Here is a 20,888-nt window from a genome sequence, read left to right as displayed (position 1 = left end):
AGTACTGGGTTATTTTGCAAATCTAACATAACACAAACTCTCTTAGGCCCGGTCCTTGCAATACCGGTATAATAATGATGGACTTTTATCTGTATTGGCACTGGTGATTTTTTTAATATTTACAAACTCAGGCGGGGCGGGGGGATGACATTCTTTGTATGAATAAAGATCTGTGTTAGAAAGACCACAAACTCCTAAGTTGGTTGCTACTTTTTTCTTTTCTTTTTTCTTTTAGTTAACACATTACTCCCCAGTCAAGCTAAACTAAAATTAAGGATTGTTTTTTAAGAGGCACCAAACAGTTCTTTATTATGGAAGACCAGCGTAAAAAGGCTTAAAAACACAACAAGAATCTAGACAATGGGTGCTTCACTTTTTATCTACTTGCCTAGTTATGCTTTGCTAAATGTTAGCCATTGTTGTGAACTCATTCGTTGGCTAAAAACACTCAAATGTGGGTACAGGATAGTTTCTCCAAAAGAAATAAACAACAAAAAAGTGAAGAGAATAGGTCCTGCACATTTTGCCTTACAATTTGCGTTTTACATATTCTTGAAAGTTAGTTCTTTTAAAAGGAAAGCTGGGAATCTGGGGAACATTGTTAATCCGGGGGCAGGGATCCCTTTTGTGGATGTTCATGGATGTAGCTACACAAGTACACTGGTGATTCTGAAGTGTGAAGAGGAGAAACACAGCTCCAAATATGCAATGTGCCAAGAAGCTTCAGGTGCCTTTCAATACCAGTAGTGTTTCCACAAGCTTCAAGTATATGGCACGGAAAAGACTTGACATATTTTCTATACTGTTTAAGATTTGCATGTTTGTTTTTTTCTGTCTGATAACAAACAAAGTTGTTTAAAAAATAGGATCCAGTGTGTAGACTATGTATGTATGTATGCATTCAGTCATAAGGTAATGTCATAAAGGTAACACTAGACTATACTTTTTCAGGTGCAACAATGAAAATGAATGGTATCAGATCCATGAAAATATTATTCGCAAATCTAGCACCAAATATACAGCACCCAGCTCAAACTATGGTAATATTTAACTTTACTTCTATTAGAAATACATAATTTCTTTGCCGCAGATACTTTGAATCATGAAAATGTTATAAAAGCCTGTGCATTACAGAATATTCATAAACGAAAATGAGTCACCCATGACCTTCACCAGAGTGTTTTATAGTTTTACTTTGGGACTTTTTATAACATTTTGGGTAGATGGTCTATTAATAGTTTTCTTTTCTAAAAGTGATATATTCTGAACTATCAGTGATTTTTCCTTTTCTGAAATGGGACACTCCCTTGTCCCACATATTGAAGAGAGCTGGTTCTTCTCAGGTTGGCATGTGAGTAATCCGCATAGAAGTGTGTGTTCTCTTACTCAAGGCAGGGACTTGAGAAATTTAGCCTCCCTTCTTTCACGCTCCTTCAGTTTAGTCCCTGCCTTTGCCCAAAACCAATGTGGTTCTTCCTCTCCTCTTTTACTTGCCCTTTTGTTCAGGTTTTCCTATCCATTAAAAACAAATCAAATCAAAGTGGAGGTTTGTCAGAAGATACTGGAACAGAGATCCGGTTCACATAAACCTATAAGCTGAGCCACTACAGGGGATACTACAGGGTTCGGAGGCAGCAACTGGTGCTCCTTACCATGCCAGTGCTAAGGGCAAACTAGCTGCCCGCTAGCCACAGAGCCAGTTTTAAGGTCATGCTATGTACATATAAAATCCTAAATAACTCAGATTGAAGTTACATGAAAAACCAGAAAGGGCACTAAAATCAGTAAAGGAAACCTGGCTGGTTTTGCCATGGCCTAATAAATATCAGTTGTTTATAACATGGATTGGCGTCTCTCCTGAAATGTGGGAGTCCCCATTCATATTAGTATTCCACCGGCTCTACATTGAACTTAGTTGGAGGATGAACTGAAATAAAGGATGCAGCACCAGCAGCTGATTTCACATGGAACCATGTTTTTGTAACCTCAAGAATGGGGAACCTTTGGCTCTCCAGTTGCTGAACTCCCATCAGTCCCAGCCAGCAGTAGTGAGATGTGAAAATTTGAACTGGTACAAAATGTCTCAGTTTCATTTAAGTAGACTTTCTTACTTTGATTAGTTTTGATGATAAAACCACAATTCTAAAGCTAGAGGAACATGTTGAACCTTAGATGCTATAAACTTAATTTTGTTCCTGGGAAGAAAATTCAGTATACAAATTTAGATTACGAAACCTACCTAGCAGAGGTGACCACTAGCTTTTCACCTGCAAATCCATGCTGTGGAACCTAGTTCAGTGTAGAAGTAGTCAATAATTAAAGAATCAGAGTTCATTACAAGGTATATGGTCCCAGTGGGCCCATTTACAAATAGTAAAGGGAAATTGTTTGGGGAGAATTGCCTCTTTCTCCCATTTGTGTTAATAGCCAATTAGAGATATGTTCCATGATGAAATTTAATTTGTTTCCCTCCCCGTGCAACACCCCAGTCAATATGTAGAAGCCATATCTGTTTTATAGTTACCATTGCTGTTGCTGTTCAAATATTGTGGGCCGTTGTTCTTGGAATAATAATAATAATAATAATAATAATAATAATAATAATAATGTTCAGTATGAAGTTCAGAAGAAAACACACAGTTTTAACAGCTTTAAAGCAGCATTATTTTCATTGTAGTTGCACATATCAGGTTCTTGGGCACATTTGCAGGAGTCTATATTATAAAAGGCATTAAGAACAGCTAAAGGCAAATTAAGCTGTTAGCAAATTATGGCAGCAGGTTAAAAGACACAATGAGCAAGTAAAGGCAAATCTGATGCTCTGCCGAGACTAAATAATCCACTGCTTCTCTGCTAAATGAATTTAAGAGATAATATGAAAATCAGACAAATTACTTGCATGCCTTATTTTGTTCCATAATTTTTTAGCCATTTTGATGGGGATTAAAATTTGTCCTGACATTTTAAATGGTGGTGTCTCTGAAAGGGTTTAATAATAGTGTTAAAGTACTATGTATAGTGGTAGCAGAGAAATGCAAATATTAGAATTGTACAAAGATGTAGATGAAACTGGGGTTTGTCATATAAAATCAACTCTAATGAATTCATATTATGGAGAAAAATACATTGATGAACACTTCTTCCAATTTGAGCTACACTGTTCTGTAAGTGTAGACCCCAGTCCCCAAAAGCTTGCAATCTCTAGAGAGCAAAAAGAGTTTTACATTGGAATAGTGCAAGAGGCAAAGCGGGTGAGTTTGTGGATTTTTGCTTGAAGCTGCTTTTTACTGTTTGGAGTCTGGCTATTTGCCTGTTGGTTGTCTGTTTGGTTGTTTTTCAGCTGCTACCATGTGCTCTGGCAGCTGCAGCTGCGAGCAGAGGATAACGCCACCATCCGTACGGCGCTCGGGCAGCGCTGGCTGCATACTGCTACGTACAATGCCTGTGCGGTGTCGCGCGCATGTGCTGTGCATAGCAACGCTGCACATGCGCCCTACGTAGCGACGCCAGTGGTGCAACGTGTGCGCAGCCGGCGATTTGCCATGCCCTGGGTGTCAGTTAGCCTTCGTTTGCCACGGGTGGTGCTGTGGGTTAAACCACAGAGCCTAGGGCTTGCCAATCAGAAGGTCAGCAATTCGAATCCCTGCGGCGGGGCGAGCTCCCATTGCTCGGTCCCAGCTCCTGCCAAGCTAGCAGTTCAAAAGTACGTCAAAGTGCAAGTAGATAAATAGGTACCGCTACAGCGGGAAGGTAAACGGCGTTTCCGTGTGCTGCTCTGGTTCGCCAGAAGCGGCTTTTGTCATGCTGGCCACATGACCTGGAAGTTGTACGCCGGCTCCCTCAGCCAATAATGTGAGATGAGCGCTGCAACCCCAGAGTCGGTCACGACTGGACCTAATGGTCAGGGGTCCCTTTACCTTTATACCAATAATTTAGGAACTTTCACCAGTGTAACTAAGCCAAGTTTTACTGCCTGTGTTTTCTGACTGATGTGTGGGAAGACACATGAACCTGACCTTTGGAGAGCTTGTAAGTAAACCAAATTTTAACTTACCAAATGTGTAGTCTTTTCCTATGCTAGGGGAAGAGAGGAACTTCAGAAGGAATTCAGAAGGGGATATTTTAAAGGTCTAACAGCCTATATTTCCACATATTATTTTGCTTCATATTTTGTGAATTTAAATCTCTGCTGGAGTTCTCTCACCAATGAGTGCCCTAAACCTGGATCTTGGAGTCCAGGGAATTCTCATTTTATATAGCAGTACCTATTTTTTCCACCAACAAAAAATACCTAAGGGACATTCCCAACAGCTCATGCAAGAGGGGAGAAAAACAGGGGAGGAAGAACCAAAAGGAGCATTCTGGAAGTGGACATAGCTGACTCTTTAATCCTGAAAAGGCACACTCCACAGTGCAGAATTTTTTTTTTTCAGGTCCCATTTTTTAAATACTATTGCTTAAACTCCAAGTTCACAATCTCCCTGATTCAAATTACTCAGGTTGCTCTTGTATTATTGAAGAGTTTGGCTAGCTTTGGAGCTTTCATTTGCGCAGAAGCAGACAGGTTTTGCCTTTAGTCACAAGCTGCTTTACACCAGTGCTTTGTCTGTCTTCAGTGTGTTTTGGATGGCAGACTTCCTATTCCTGTACAGTTCAGCTTCCAGAAAGAAACTTTTTGTCCCTTTCCCATTACTTTACTGTATTTACTGTCCTCGGCATAAACTCATGCTTACCATCAAATTTTGTTTTCTCTTTTGTTTTGGTAGGGATTGACATGCCAGGCACTATGTTTTAGTAAAATAGTTGTATTTCTTTTTTGCAGGACTTATAATTTCTCTTCAGCTTCTTCGTGGAGAAATGGAGCATATTCGGAGGGAGTATCCTATGATCTTTAACAGAGGGGTGGCTGTTACCAGAAAAATTGGTTTTCCAGATGTTATTATGCCTGGTAAGTGGGTGGAAATTCTATTCATTTGTTTGCAATACTTTAACCGTGATAATTGTCACTGAAGGTAGGGCAATAGGATGAGCACTTTTATTCTCCCCATCCCCACCCCCCAAATAATAAATTTGAGTGACAAATGTGTATTGTATGAAAGTGCTCGTTTTTAGTTGTATAGCAGTACACTGGCAGTAATTATATTTACATTCAAAATTGAAGACAATTTTGAACGTAAATATAATATCTCCCTCTCTAATTATTCTATATAGATTTTGTGTGGAGTTCATGATCCTTGCTACACCATTCCTCCAGTAGTATAAGGAAAGGAGAGAGGGGTAACAGGGATAGCATAGTGCCTGAAGCAAAATGTGTGGAGTGATTAGAAGCCAAAAGATGGTCTTAACCCGAGACTCGGCTACTGCTACTCTGAACCTATTGCAGTACTTTTTTCTTCTAGCTGTTACTTATAATTGCCATGACCATGCACTAGAATGCTTTAAAATTAGGAGCGACTGTATTTGGACTAATGAAAAGCTCTTCTTAGACTATTTTTCCTTAAGGCAAAGTTAGGCAGCATTGTGAGAGAGCTTATATCAGCCAGGGTTATATTAGTTCTCTGAGCCCATGGCGGCTGTATACTTCTTTTATTAAACATCAGCTCCCCTATGCTGCATGGCAGATTACTTTTGAAACTAAGTGAGTTGACACATGAGTCAACTGTTCAAAGAAAAAGTTAAATTTCCAGTGATTTAGTGCAAGCAACTTTGCTTCATCATAAAAAACCCCAATCTTTCCCTAGCATTTCAAGGCAGCTAAGAAATTCAAATATTTTGAATTTGAATAGAAAGAATAGAAAATATTTTAGTGCTTATAAATATATTTTTCCCCTTTAGAAGGAAGTCAGGTATGTTCAAAAAATTTTACATGAGGACAATACTTTCATCTGAGCAACCAAAATCTCACAAAATCATGTGTAACCTTTCTAGTTCTCCAGAATTCTCCATCATGCTAGATGGTAAACAAAGCAAAAAGGAGTGAGGGCAGAGAAAGAGAAAATGTATATTTGGCTGGTAGCAAAGCCATATGCTTTATCTTGTGAGAGAGGTAAGATAATGTGGAGGAGGAGGTAGCACACATTCAGATGAAATTATATTAGTTGCTATTCCAGTATCAGGTTGCACCAAGGACTCCTGGGAAGCAAAAACATAAAAAACATACAATGGTTCAATATCTGATCAATGCATATATAAAAACTAGAGTATTACTGTGTTCACACATAAATTTAAACCATGTTTTAATATTAGGAAATAGAACCGCAGCTGGCTTTCATGCCCTGTTCCCCACCTCCCATGAGTGCGAGGAGGAATTTGGATAGTAGAAACAAGCTTAGTTTTGATTATGGTTAGTGGGAACAAGCTAAATTTAACCCCTAGTTTATGAAGCTGACATGTTTTCATAAACCATAGCCAAGATTAATCACCGTTTAGAATTTGGACATAATGCTAAACTGTGATTAATCTAAAATGGAAGCAGAAGCTTTCAATCTCATTGTGGCTGCACCAGAAGTGTACACACTCAAGTGTTGCTGTGCTTTGTCTTTGTAACACTAAACTATGGTTTAGTGTTACATATGATTTGGATCCATGTATGTTGGTAACAACAACAACGAAAGAAGCATATGCCTTCTGAACTGTGTTCATGATTCAAATTGCTCTACAACTTGCTCCATGCATGCAAGGGTCCTTTTCGACATTGGTTTCTTGAACAGCAACATCCCATGTTGCATAGGAAGCAACTTTAAAACTAAGGGTGATTTCAAATCCAGTTTGTGATTGGGCATTGAAGATATACTTCAAAGAAAAGAAGGGAGAAAAACCCACTGGATAATGGCAAATTTTTAGTCTTGTGCAAAGTACCTCTTTGATCCCTGCTTGTGCCCTATGTATAAACACACATTTCTGGTCAATCTACCCTACAAGCAAGTTTGCTTATCAAAATAACATCTCTTCTCTTTACCACATCTGAAGTCTTATTTTGACTGTCTGATGAAAAGCGCATGTATCATCTTTTAACTGTGAGTGATGTTGGGTTTTATTTCTCTTTCTCTTGTCTAAAGTTTCCTGGCTCTTTGTTTACTTTCCCTTCATTCTCTCCCCTTTCTTAATGGCGCAGAGATGAAGATAGTTGGGTGTAAGTTTTTGCTTTACTGTGTTCTGTCCATTTATTGCTTGCTGTTTTCCCATTCCTGCATCATACTTTTCATGGAATGCTTGAGGCTGATCAAGATTAACAAATCAACAACTTTGCAGGAAGACTGTATGCTGGACATTTCTCACTCGAAGGGTTGCACAAGTCCCTTTTATACAGAGTCTGGCTCGTTCTGACTAAGGAGTCACCCACACTTTGCTCATCCCACCACTTTCCCTGGGGAAAAGCCACTGTTTACAGATGAATCGGAGCAAACCTCTATTGGCTTTTCTCTGGATTGACATTTGCTGCGATGTAGTCCTGGAAAGCACAGGACAAATGGGAAACTGCTTAGACCCTTGCTTTCTAAGCACAGGACAAGTGGAAGTGTGGGTGAAACCTAAATCTAAGTACCTGAGCCATATTCAGAGACATGTATCTGCTCCCACCCCTATAGATATTTCTGTCCCAAGGTAGGTGCACTTCTGGAAGGGTTTCTTCGGAAGTCACACTACAAGGGCAAGGCTATGAGTCCTCCTTCAACCTCCCACTCCTCACAGATAAGTAACTTACCTAGGTATGTGGAGTATCTTTGAGCATTTGTGGGACCATATTAAAACCAGTCTGGTAAAGTACAAAGATGTAGGCATCCATCAAAACTTTTTCAACATGGATGCTAGAAGAGTTTGGAATTTCAAGCCAATTAAGCCCAGGTGGACTGTGACTCAAGAGTTATTGGGGAAAGAAGGTACCTAGGATTCTACGACTTAATTTCCTACACAAAATTTAGAGGAGCTCGCTAGCACAACAAAGAATTGAATAAGCCATCAGACTGCTTAGATGATTTCCATTTACACTTGATAAGCACCTCTCAAAGTTCCTGAGCTACTGCTATCCCAGACAAAATAAAGGCTGGTAGCAACAGGAAACCCTCATTCCCCTAAGATCCATCTATGTACAAAGCAGTGTTACAGAAAATCAATGCTGTTTAGTTCAAACACAAGTTTTCCATCACAGGAGCTTATATAAAGGCGTGCGTTCCTTTAAGTCTTTATGCTTGTGTTTTTCAGACAGAACTTTGAGGAGCATTAAGTTCAAAGTAAGAGTGTTTTTTGTAGCTATACAGTCATACCTCGGTTTAACTACGCTTCGGTTTGAGTACTTTCAGTTTAAGTACTTTGCGGACCCGTCTGGAACAGATTAATCCACTTTCCATTACTTTCAATGGGAAAGTTCGCTTCAGGTTAAGTACGGACTTCCAGAACCAATTACACTCATAAAAGGTAAAGGGACCCCTGACCATTAGGTCCAGTCGTGACCGACTCTGGGGTTGCGCGCTCATCTCGCATTATTGGCCGAGGGAGCCGGCGTATAGCTTCCAGGTCATGTGGCCAGCATGACAAAGTCGCTTCTGGCAAACCAGAGCAGCACATGGAAATGCCGTTTACCTTCCCGCTGTAGCGGTTCCTATTTATCTACTTGCATTTTTACGTGCTTTCGAACTGCTAGGTTGGCAGGAGCTGGGACCAAGCAACGGGAGCTCACCCCGTCACAGGGATTCGAACCGCCGACCTTCTGATCAGCAAGCCCTAGGCTCAGTGGTTTAACCACAGTGCCACCTGGGTCCCGCTAATTACACTCATACTTTGGGTTAAGTACGCTTCAGGTTGAGTACTCCGCGGACCATCTGGAACGGATTAATCCACTTTCCATTACTTTCAATGGGAAAGTTCGCTTCAGGTTAAGTACAGACTTCCGGAACCAATTGTGTACTTTAACCGAGGTACCACTGTACTTACAGAAGTCACAACCTCATAGCAAGACAATTATATTCAGAGTAAAGGTAGATGTGTTGGCCCACATGAAAAATTCCAAACACTGTATTAGGGCAGTACCTTTGTTAGGTCAACCAAAATGTTATAAAATAATGTTTAAACTTTCAAGTTCCCTAGAACTCTTCAGCAAGCTGGATGTTAAAAAATAAGATGCAGGGGGAGCAGAGGAAAAAAAGACATGGGTGACTTGACTAACACCAACAGCCTTCCCCCCCCCACTACGGAGAAGGGTGGGAGGGGGTCAGTGTGCACACTAACATAACCAAATCGAAGAAAGGATTTTTGTACTACCAAGCTGCTGATGGAACAGACAGGAAAGTGCAGGAACGCAATTATTTTCTTCATGCATCATGCTGCTACCTCTGCTGCTCATATTTTTGCTTTCCACAGCAGGAAAATGAAGTAAGGTGAGGTGGGGGAGGCGAGAAAGAGGGAGGTTTGAAATGAAAGATGGTATTTTCTGAGCTTCTCTGCTGCTGCTTCTCTTTTGATTTCCAAAATAGAAAAAAAAAACCTTGGAAAGAGAAATTGAACCAAGACCTTGCTTCCCCCTGTGCCCATCTGCCTCTTTCCCCTTTGCTTTTACAAGCAGGGAAATGGGTCTGAAATGCTATAGAAAGAGACAAAGAGGCTCTCTTTATAGTGCTCACTGCTGTCCAAGCCTGAAAAGTCACGTGGAAAGAGATAGCCAGGTGTGTGAGAGTGATAAATCATCTTTCAGCACTCCTTTGCGCCTCTACACTCTGGTCCTTCTTTGCTGCAGACACAGGAGCAGACAGAATACATGCATTTCATTTCACAGGTCCCCCAATCTGCTCCTTCTGTAGTTCTTGGTGGACAGAGCTATGTGTGCCACTTGGCCTGTTCTACACCCATAGGTTCCCTGCTGCTCTCAGGAGGACACTATCCCATTGCCAATATGTAAATAAGATTCAGCTTATTTAAGTCAGCTTCTGTACTTGAATTCATGGGAGTGCAATATTGTCCTTTACTTTTTCAGGAAACAAAATATATTGGACTGGCCCTGATAGTTACCTAGAATACTCAGATGTTGCAGTAATTTCACTCCTGTTTTGCAGTACATGGCATAGAAGAAAGTATAGATTTTGCTCCACATGGCAATGTGGATTAAAGCATATATTTAAACAACTTTGGGGCTGTGTGTGCATTGCAGCATGTGACAATCTCTAGATACAGGGTCAACGGCTGCTGTGTTGTTGCTGGTTGAATGGGGAACAGAACTGAAACTGAAAACCACTTGCATCCCACAAGATTGGTTGGTAGGCGTTCCTTATTTATTTGTTTATTTTAATAATGCACAGAATACTTAATACCACAGTTTCTAAGCAGTGTACAATAGGGATAAAAAGAGGTGCAGCCAAAAAAATCAGGTAAAATTAAGCGTGAAATAAAAAACAAACCTAATTTAAAATGCCTGTTGAAATAAAGAGTCTTTTCCAAGTGCCAGAAGTTCAATAGGGAGGATCTCCCCCACCTGACTCATCTGGAAGGGATATCCACAGAATTGGACCCACAATACTGAATACATAGAGTTAGATGAAATGTAGATGGGGATATCCCTTAAATGACAGAAAACGGTGCAGGGGAAGGAAGAGGAGGAGGAGAAAGGGGTGTGCAGGATGGGGTTCAGAAGATTCCTAATGGCTGCAAAGACTAAAAATCCAATTTCCTTGTATGATCAAAGTCAGGAAGTCTGTGTAACTGAATTATTAGATAATAGTTTTGGCCAAGCCTCCTGTCCCATCCTGGTCTAAGAATAGAAAGGTTATAAATAACAGTAACCGCAACCATACCTGTCAGTTACTTGTAAACTGGGGGCTTCATTTTCCACTTTATAGTAGTCAATGCCACATACCATGCGTGTAAAGACTGTGTATCGTGTAGGCAACATTTCGGAATATGTAGTTCACCTGGCTTCTGGTTATGGCTCAGGCAGCTCCTGTCTCTTCCCATGACTGGAACTTCAGCCCTCTGTTCCACGCATCTGCTGCTGTGCTCAAAAGACTAATGCAGTAAAAGGTATTCTATATTCCATGTACAAGCTGCCTATGATCTAGGTTAAATTGATCTTATAACATTACAAAGTGGGAGCCAGAGTAGTGGAGCAAGAATATGATTCAGAAATGGCCGATAACATGTGCTATATAACTCTTTGTAATTCTTGCTAAAATTATTGCTAAAAAGAGTTTTTTAGCTAATCTTCATGCATATAGAATCATAGAATTGTAGGGTCATCTAGTTCAACCCTCTGTAATGCAGGAATCACTGTACATATACTTTTGGGGAAGAAAAATAGGAATAGAATTCATTACTACGTTGTCTGGAGAAGCATACTACAAGGGAGGAAATTGCAGTTGTGTTAGAAATGAGATCATTTCTCTGAAAGCAAATAGTGTTTCATGTTGAAATTCATGCATTATTCCTAGCACTGTAGTAGAAAGAGTCTCTTCCATGTAGGACAGAAAAAAACATCTTATTATTTCATGCTGAAACACTTTTCAGTCATATTTAAATCAACAAGGGGCTGAAATTCTGCTACATTCTGAACTTAGCTACTGCTTTTCTTAGATACAGGAATCTCTTTGAACGGCTTGAAAAGTGGGTAAGCATTTCCACTGTTGCAGCCCATACAAGGTCTGCAAGCTAGGCAGGAATCCAGGAGGAAACTTGTGATAGTTTTCATTCATTTCAGTTGAGTTGAAATTCATATTATAGACAAGTATATGATGCAAGAAGTTTTCCTCTTGGTGAAGTAGTACTCAAATACTGACATTTGAGGTAACTAAATGGATAACTATATTATATGTTATTTGTTGCCAAACTGTTTGGGGGCTAGATATCTCTTGATGTCACTACTGCCCCCATTTACTATGTGCATGCTCCAGGGGAAATCCAGTCCTCCTGGCTGAAACACCCTCCTGGCAGTGATGCAAAGGCCTTGTGAGGCATCTTGTGTTAGGAGAAGCGCCAATCCTATCAGAAATTTGGCTTTGTTTTTGCAGTAGAATTGTTTGATGAATATTGCCAGTCCAGCTGCTTGCATCCCACAGGCAAGAGAAATCATAGCAGGGGCTCGATGTTTCCTATAGGTGGCTACTCAGCCATTGCTGCTCATGCTCAGGAGTGTTTTTGATAATTTATTTGTTAACCAGCGAATTTAGCAAAGCAAAACGAAAAAAAAATTACTTCCTCTCCCTCACCTTTGTCTCCTAAGTGATTTACTGAATTCTCAGACTTCATAAAGCATTACTAACAGCCATCTACTTTAATGCACTGGTGTTAAAATGTTCATTTTTTTATTAACTATTTATTTTATACTTGGAATGAGTTGGATTCCCATCAGAATTGTGAATAAAACATCACTGGCTTTCACAGAATTGTCACGTTTTCTATTTCATTTTCTAAAACATATTTATTTCTTCTTGTGTAGGTGATATACGCAATGACTTGTACCTGACTTTAGAGAAAGGAGACTTTGAAAGAGGTGGTAAAAGTGTTCAGAAGAACATTGAAGTGACTATGTATGTTCTTTATGCAGATGGAGAGATTCTAAAGGTAAATTGATATAATTTCTATTAAATGTAGCATCACTTTAGTTCTGTCATTTACTTTCAGATTTTTAAAATTTTGAAATACTGAATTTCTTCTGTTCAGATATTTGAACTAAATTATTACAGTGGTTACTTGCATGGCTCTGTGAAGCAATGAAAGGGACCCAGGTGGCGCTGTGGTTAAACCACTGAGCCTAGGGCTTGCTGATCAGAAGGTCGGCGGTTCGAATCCCTGTGACGGGGTGAGCTCCCGTTGCTTAGTCCCAGCTCCTGCCAACCTAGCAGTTCGAAAGCACGTCAAAATGCAAGTAGATAAATAGGAACCGCTACAGCGGGAAGGTAAACGGCGTTTCCATGTGCTGCTCTGGTTTGCCAGAAGCGGCTTTGTCATGCTGGCCACATGACCTGGAAGCTATACGTTGGCTCCCTCGGCCAATAATGCGAGATGAGCGCGCAACCCCAGAGTCGGTCACGACTGGACCTAATGGTCAGGGGTCCCTTTACCTTTACCTTTTATTACAGTGGTTACTTGCATGGCTCTGTGAAGCAATGAAAGTAAATTTTAAAAATCTCAATTAGGAAAAATATCTGTCTACAGATGGGCTCTGATGAAAGGGCCTTTCATTGCTGCTTAGTCAATCCCATTTGTTTTCAGTGCTGCACTAACACCGAGAGGACCTATTTATTTTATTTTTACCTTTCCCCCTTCCTTCCTTCCTTCCTTCCTTCCTTCCTTCCTTCCTTCCTTCCTTCCTTCCTTCAGGATCTCAGAGCAGAATACATAATTTGCTGCCATTTTATTTTCCCATGGCTGAGGAATGGCAACTCGTCCAAGATCATCCACTGTGTTAGTTGGATTAATGAGTTGGTTTTAATTAATTGTTTACTATTCTTATTTCATTTAGTTTTATGGTAGATGTGATGTTGTAAACTGCTTTAATTGTATAGAAAGGTCACCTATAAATGTTTTAAGCAAGGACAATATTATATCCTTTGTTACTTAGCTGTGAACTCTCTTTTTTGCTACTTCCCATCACTGGAACACTTTACACCCCAGCATCCATTGGACTCCTTCCTCTGGTGTATTGGAATACCTAATGAAGATATCACATTTTCTCTCTATCTCACTCCATTGTCATCTCCTATCCTCTCCCCTTCCTTTGCCTGTAAGCCTGATGGCCTGGCCTGTGCCCCTTACTTTGTTTTATGTACAGTGCTTGATTTATGTAGGCCTATTAGAAATAAACAACAGTTTTAATTTTCCCTGGATTTGGAACATCTAAGTAATTACTGGCCAGTTGCTAATCTCCCGTTCTTGGGCAGGGTTCATGAACGGGTGGTTGTGGGCCAGATCCAGGCGCTCATGCAGGCAACTGATTTTTCTAGATCCATTTCAGTTGGGTTTAGGCCTGGATTTGGAACAGAAACTGCTTGGGTTACCCTGTATAATGACCTCTGTTGGGAGAGAGACAGGAGAAATGTGTCCCTGTTAATTCTCCTCAACTTCTCAGCAGCTTTCGATACAATCAAACATCATATACTTCTGGAGTGTCTGTCTGAGTTGGGCTGGGTGGCACCACTTTGCAATAGTTCTGCTCTTACTTGGATGGCCGTTTCCAGAGGGTGATGTTTGGGGGGTGTTCTTCAGCCCCATGGAGCCTTCAGTGTGGGGTTCCTCAGCATTCGATTTTATCCCTCATGCTGTTTAACATCTACATGAAAGCACTGAGTGGGGTCATCTGGAGTTTTGATGTACACTGTCAGCGATATGCTGATGACACACAGCTCTACTTCTTCTTTTCATCTGCAGATGTGGCAGTGAATGTGCTGGAACGTTGTCTTGCCTTGATGGATGAGAGCCAATAACCTGGAGCTCAATCCAGATAAGACCAAGGCACTGTTAGTGGGTTCAAAAGATGGGAAATTGCTTGCTCTTGGTGGGGTTACACTGCCTCTGAAGCAGTAGATATGTGACTTGGGGGCCCTTCTGGATCCATTGCTGTCACTTGAGGCTCAGGTGGCCATCACCTTCAACTGGTGGCCCAGCTGCACCACTATTTGGACAGGGACAACCTAATTTCTGTCATTTATGCTCTGACAACTCTTAGTTAGATTACTGCAACACGTTATATGTGGGGCTGCAGAAACTTCATTTGGCGCAGAATTCAGTGGCCAGGCTGCTCATTGGTGCAAGACGTTTTGAGCATATAACATCAATCCTGACCCAACTGCACTGGCTGCTGATTAGTTTCCAGGCCCAATTCAAAGTGCTGTTCTTGACCTATAAAGCCTTAAATGGCTCAGGACCGCAATACCTCAAGGACCGCCTCTCCCCATGCTAGTGGCTGCCCACCTGTGGAACGCTCTCCCTAGAGATGCTCGCTTAGCACCTTTGTTATTTTTAGGCACCAGGCAAAAACGTTTCTCTTCTCCCAGGTCTTTGGCTAAATAAACTATCTATGGCCTTTTAAATTGAGTGGGTGTATTTTTGTGTTTTTATATTGTAAACTGCCCTGTGATCTTTGAATGAAGGGTGGTATAGCTAGCAAACAAACAAATATGAATGAATGAAAACTATTCTTGACTCTTAATTATTTTTTTCACATCACAAATGCATGACATGTATGGCTCTGTGGGTTTGTTCTATACTTAAGTTAAAACATTGTTGACAAAGTCCTGGTGCTTTATAGTAATTCAGAGTAGGGAGTTAGTTGCTGTTTTATTTTTAGGTGATAATTATTGACCTGAAACTTTCTTCTTTCTGCTAATTAAAAAAAAATAGGACAGACTATTCTAAGGATTCCTATTTTTCACTTACAGAAGCTTAAATGGCTAGCGATTAAAGAGGCAAATAATTCCTTGGAGTTCAGAATCATACCTGAACTCTGTATCTCTCAAAATAAGAAATGACTGCAGGAAAAAGCACTTATTATATGAGAAACATCATTAGCACTCCCTCCCTATTTGCTCCTCAGATTTTCTTCTCCTCCTCCCTCCTCCTCCTTAAAAATCTAGACTCCCCACTTCTTGAGTTTCTAGAGTTCTATATTTCAAAGTTTTGCATCTGTCCATGACATTGTTTAGCAGCTGGATATGAATTGGACTAATTACAGTATGCTGCATTTCTGTCTGCATCCTTAACATGATACTTCCTTGGTGTTATTATGTATATCTTTTGTAATGTGATATTCTTTTATTCTTATTCTGCATTCTTTTTCATTTCCCCCCCTAGGACTGCATCAGTTTAGGCTCGGGAGAGCCAAGTAGGAGTCTATATCATTCCTTTGTCCTCTATCACAATAACAGCCCTCGTTGGGGAGAAGTCATCAAACTTCCCATTCCCATAGACAGGTTCCGTGGTTCTCACCTCCGTTTTGAGTTCAGGCACTGTTCCAGTGAGTGCAACATGGTTCTCTGTCTGGACGATACCTAATTTTCATAGGCTGATTTTCTTCTGTAGATTATTTCTGTGCTGATTTTGCAAAGGATTAGGAGAATGTAATAATAGCTTGAAAACATATGGTGGTTAGAGCATGTTCTCATTACTGTTTCAGCCATTGATAGCTGCAGTAAAAACAACTGCAACAACCTCTAACAAGGCAGTTATTTGGGATAATTCGTAGCAATGTCAGATCTTGAACTGGCTAATAGATAAACCCTTCATCATGTGCATAGCTGTCATGTTTTCCCTTTTCTCGCAAGGAAGCCTATTCAGCATAAGGGAATTTCCCTTAAAAACAGGGAGAACTTGACAGCTATGATCAAGTGTTGAGGGCTGGAAGATGTGTTAGCAAATTAGTTATTGCAGATTAAGCAAAAAAATGGAATTTGGGCTCTGGAGAAACATATATATTCTGTTTTAGTTCCCTTTCTGGGTTCATCTAGGAGCATCTTTTTTGAGGTCCATTCCAAAGTACCGTATTTTTTGCTCCATAAGACACACTTTTTCCCTCCTAAAAAGGAAGGGAAAATGTCTGTGCATCTTATGGAGCGAAGGCACAGCTGCTCCTCCCTCCCCCGCAGCCGCTGACAGTGGCAAAGGGCTGGGGAGGAACAAGCAGACCAAAGACTTAGGTCTGTAGCTGTTATGTTTGATTAATGATATAGAATATTTTATGACTGTAGAAAGCACAATCAGAATTATGAAAATGCAAAATAGGCATAATGGAAAACCTTTTATCTATCTATTATAAGTTACAGGGACAGGCTAAAATGCTAATTTGGTAGTTACTAGAATTCATGTAAACATTTTGTTTCTTGTTGCAGCAAAAGATAAAGGTGAAAAGAAGCTTTTTGGCTTTGCATTTACACCACTAATGAGAGATGATGGCACCACCCTTTCTGATGATATTCATGAGCTTTATGTTTATAAGGTACGGTAGTTCCTCACTCTTCATATATTATAGGTCTACCATCAATTCATCTCATTGTTCACTGTGTTTATGTAGAGTAAATCTATAATGGTCCAGATCTGCTAAAATAAGTGCTTGTGCGAATCTTGATTCGTCTGTTACACTACATTACAAATTGTGAGATACTGCTAGCAGATAGAACTTCACAAGCATCTTAACTTTCTCACTCTTTCTTTAGAATACCCTCCCCACCTCTCTTCGTCCTCCTCCTTCCTCTTCCTCTTCCTCTTCTCTTCCTTATGTTTCTATACTTGTATCCTGCTTTATATTTGGGGTCAGGATAGATGTCATACATGATTACAATCTTGAATTTTGCTGGGGGGGCGGGACACCCCAGTTCATGAAAGGTCCACAGTTTTACTTAATTTTGTTTGGGTATAGTTTTTTTAAATAAAAAGTTAAACTTACTAATTATGCAAAATTATCATAGAAAATGATCCCTCTCTTGCACAACACTAAGACCATCCTGGGACAACATTGTAACAGGGTGAAAAAATGAGTTTCCCCTCCCCTCTAAAGACAGCATGGCTTCTGTGCCCATATCTAGTCCTTGAGGAGGATGGCTAATGAGTGTAGACACTGGGTGCAACAGGAATGGTCCTTCTGAGCTCCTGAGTCCGCAATCAGGGCCCTTACTGCTGCCGCCAGTCATGCTTAGCAGACCCCTTGGGATAACTCAGGAGCCCCTCAGGGGTCTGCAGCCCACAGATTGGAAACCACCATAGCTGCCAAGTTCTCCCCCTTTTTAAGGGAAATTCCCTTATGCTGAATAGGCTTCCTCGCGAGAAAAGGGAAAACTTGGCAGCTATGGAAACCACTGGAATAAGGTGTTCTACAAAGGCTTATAAACAGCACAACCCATCAGCTCGACTGAAAATTAATATCTGGATATAAATAGAGGCTTTGTTTAAGGGCTTGAAAAGCAGGCTGCTAATAAAATCTATTCTGCTGTTTAGCACAGGGATGTATTATTTTATACTTTATATATACTCTTAACAGAGGTGTTTTATTTTTACCAGGTATAACCTAGCTATTTAAAAGGAAGTTAATTGAAATGGAAGGTGCATGTAGCTTTTTAATTATTACAAAACTTTTGTAGTAGTCTCCAACTCCCATCAATCCCAGCCTGCGTGCCAAATGGTCAGAGATTAAAGGAGTTGTTAAAAATATCTAGAGGGCACTAAACTGAGGAAGTTTGATCTATTCTATCTGAACTGGTAGAAAGCTGTTTTCTAAAGTGTGTGCTCTTTGAATGAGTAGCATACATATTCCGAATGCAGAATGTCTGCATGCCTAGAATCCATATAAAGTCATCCATATTCTGTTTAGTGGCACTGCAATGCATGGAGTAAAGCATATATAATTTTCCAGCTAAATCAGATGTCCTTTCTTTTATGTCTACAGTGTGATGAAAACAGCACATTCAATAACCATGCCCTCTACCTGGGTCTTCCATGCTGCAAAGAAGACTATAATGGCTGTCCCAACATTCCTTCGAGCCTGATTTTCCAGCGAAGCACCAAAGAGTCATTTGCAATCTCTACTCAGCTCTCTTCTACCAAACTCACTCAGAATGGTACAGCAGTTTTCATTTCAAGAAATAATGGGATGCAAAAAAAATATAGAGGGGGTGCTTTGTATATCACATTGGAATAATGTAATGCATGGTCCTTTGAGTGGAGGGGGGTTGTTTGCTTGCTTTTGTTTTTATTACATATTTTCTGTTTTTAATATTGTAATTTTTATGTTGCGAGCCACCCCGAGATCTATGGATGAAGGGCGGATTACAACTTTAATAAATAAATAATTTGCTATATATTCACATAGAAAGGGGTCTCTGAGTGCAGTGCCAGATTTAGGGGTGGTACAGGTGGTTCTGTTGCACATGGCGCGAAGCTGAGGGGACGCAAAATAGTGCACTTGAGAGCATGTGCAGAACAGAAGACAAGAGGAGGCAGGGTGCTCTATCAATCCCTGTTCCAAAAGCAATCATTGTGAAAATAAGAAATGGGAGGGAGTGATTTTAGTCCTTGCTCAGGGTACCATATTGCCAAAGTCCATCTCTGCTGAACAGCTGTACCTGCCTATCTATCTAATAGCTGTATCTATTTTGGAAAGACTCTGCTTTTCAGGGCGGGGTGTGTGTCTTATGAACGTAGTAATGAAATACGAGGTTGAAGGTAATTTCAATTTTTTTAAAAAAACAGCCCTTTTGCTGTGGTTAGCCTCCCTAAGTTAAGTCACAGTTGTGGCACAGCGGTATGGTGTAATAGTTACAGTGTTGGACCTTGGAGAGTAGGGTTTGACTCCTCACTTAGCCATGAAGCACACCTTGGCCAGTCGCCATCTCTCAGCCTAATCTATCTCACAGGGTTGTCTTCAGGATCAAATGGAGAGGAGGAGAACCATGTACACCACCTTGAGAATCTTAAAAAATAAAGGTGGTATATAAATGTAATAAATAAATAAAATAAATGTAATAAATAAAATAAAGTTTTAAAATTCTAATTTTTAAAAAGCAAAATTATTAGAAAAATCTAATTAGATTAGAAACCTCAGTCCCAGAGGCCAAATCCAGCTCTACAATCCTCTTATCCCACCCACTCCAAGCCATGCCCCTCACTGGTCCTGCTCTATACCTCCCATGAGTGCTTTTATTTGGCTGGCTGAAATACGTACCTGATCTGTGATAAGGCCGCTTGCTTACCTGGATGGAGAGACGTGTTGTGTGTGTGTGTGTGTGTGAGAGAGAGAGAGAGAGAGAGAGAGTGATTTTTGCATGGCTGGAATGTAGTCTACTGTACAATAAGAGAGACATTTGTTGCTCTGCTCACTTTTCCCTGTGGTCCTGTCCACCATTGACATCTGGCCTGCAGAAGGTTACTCACAATGGAAGGTGACTCTCAGGCTAAAAAAAGTTCCCACCACCTTAGACCGGTGGTTCCCTATTGGTGGTCTGTGGACCCCAGAGGGTCCACATAACCCACTCAGGGGGTCAGTGGCACCATTCACAGAAGAAAAAGTACCATAGTGATATCAATTTTTTCAGAAGTAGGGGGTTCATGTCTTGGCTTTTGAAAAATGGGGGGTCGACAATACTTAGCTAATTGGGAACCACTGCCTTAGAGCAATCTACCATATGCATATTTGTACAAAGTTATATTGATCTTTTGGCCGCCAGTGCAAAAGAATCTGCCCTTTCCATAATCGGACTCTCCATTTGTTAATGAAAACTTGGAGGAGGGAGGTGTTTTGAGGGTGAAATTGACTAGTAGTCAAAGTTAATAGAAATGGAGGGGGAAATTGAAATCTCCTATCTTAAACAGATGAGGAGGAATATATAAAAAAATCTACAGCGTTGGGCCCCTTCACAGGACAAATTTGGCAGGTGCTGGTGAGGCTGCCCACATGTCAGTCACCTGATGCAACATTGATAATCAGGTGGTGATTGCCAGGACTTCGAAGGACCATGCAGGACTTGTAAAGGGCATTGTGTGGTGCTTTGAAGGGCCCACTGCCCAGTAGGCTCTTGATGTCACCACCTGTCAGCTGTTGTGTGGCAACTTCAAGCCTCCTTTCTGCAGGGTTTACAATATTTTAGAGTGAATTATGAATGTTTTTATAAAGGCCATCAATAACTGCTGGGGCGATTTTTTGAAATCACAAGTCAGGGAAAGCATGCATTTTGGGCAAAGCATTGAGATCAGAAAGAGGTTTCAGGAGACCTGGATAGAAGAGAAAAGATTCTGCTGCGTAAAATCCCTTCTCAATTGATTTTTAAACTTGGCAATCATTGTTTGTTTGGTGTTTTTTTTTTTTAATTAAGACAATACACTGAGGAAAAGCCAAAGGAATTTATTAAACGAGCTCTCTGCTGTAGCCAGCATTCCCAATTTGGGAACTAAAAGCTTGCTCCTGCAGACAGCTTCAGCAGCCCCCT

General features: G+C 40.6%; 1 protein-coding gene across 2 annotated transcripts in view; it reads left to right on the top strand.

Annotated features, from left to right (window-relative positions):
- DOCK3 (dedicator of cytokinesis 3) overlaps positions 1-20,888 on the top strand; it is a 147,584-nt gene that overhangs the window by 53,005 nt on the left and 73,691 nt on the right. For both annotated transcript variants that reach the window (XM_060271527.1, XM_035106067.2), the window contains exons 13-18: positions 952-1,040; positions 4,823-4,948; positions 12,416-12,540; positions 15,769-15,931; positions 16,803-16,909; positions 18,353-18,524. In XM_060271527.1, coding sequence (XP_060127510.1) covers positions 952-1,040; positions 4,823-4,948; positions 12,416-12,540; positions 15,769-15,931; positions 16,803-16,909; positions 18,353-18,524 — 782 coding nt within the window. The remainder of the gene's footprint in view (positions 1-951; positions 1,041-4,822; positions 4,949-12,415; positions 12,541-15,768; positions 15,932-16,802; positions 16,910-18,352; positions 18,525-20,888) is intronic.

The sequence above is a fragment of the Zootoca vivipara genome, chromosome 2 (genome assembly GCF_963506605.1).
Source record: "Zootoca vivipara chromosome 2, rZooViv1.1, whole genome shotgun sequence".
Lineage (NCBI taxonomy): Eukaryota > Metazoa > Chordata > Lepidosauria > Squamata > Lacertidae > Zootoca > Zootoca vivipara.
This window is presented reverse-complemented; position numbering and strand designations above follow the sequence as displayed.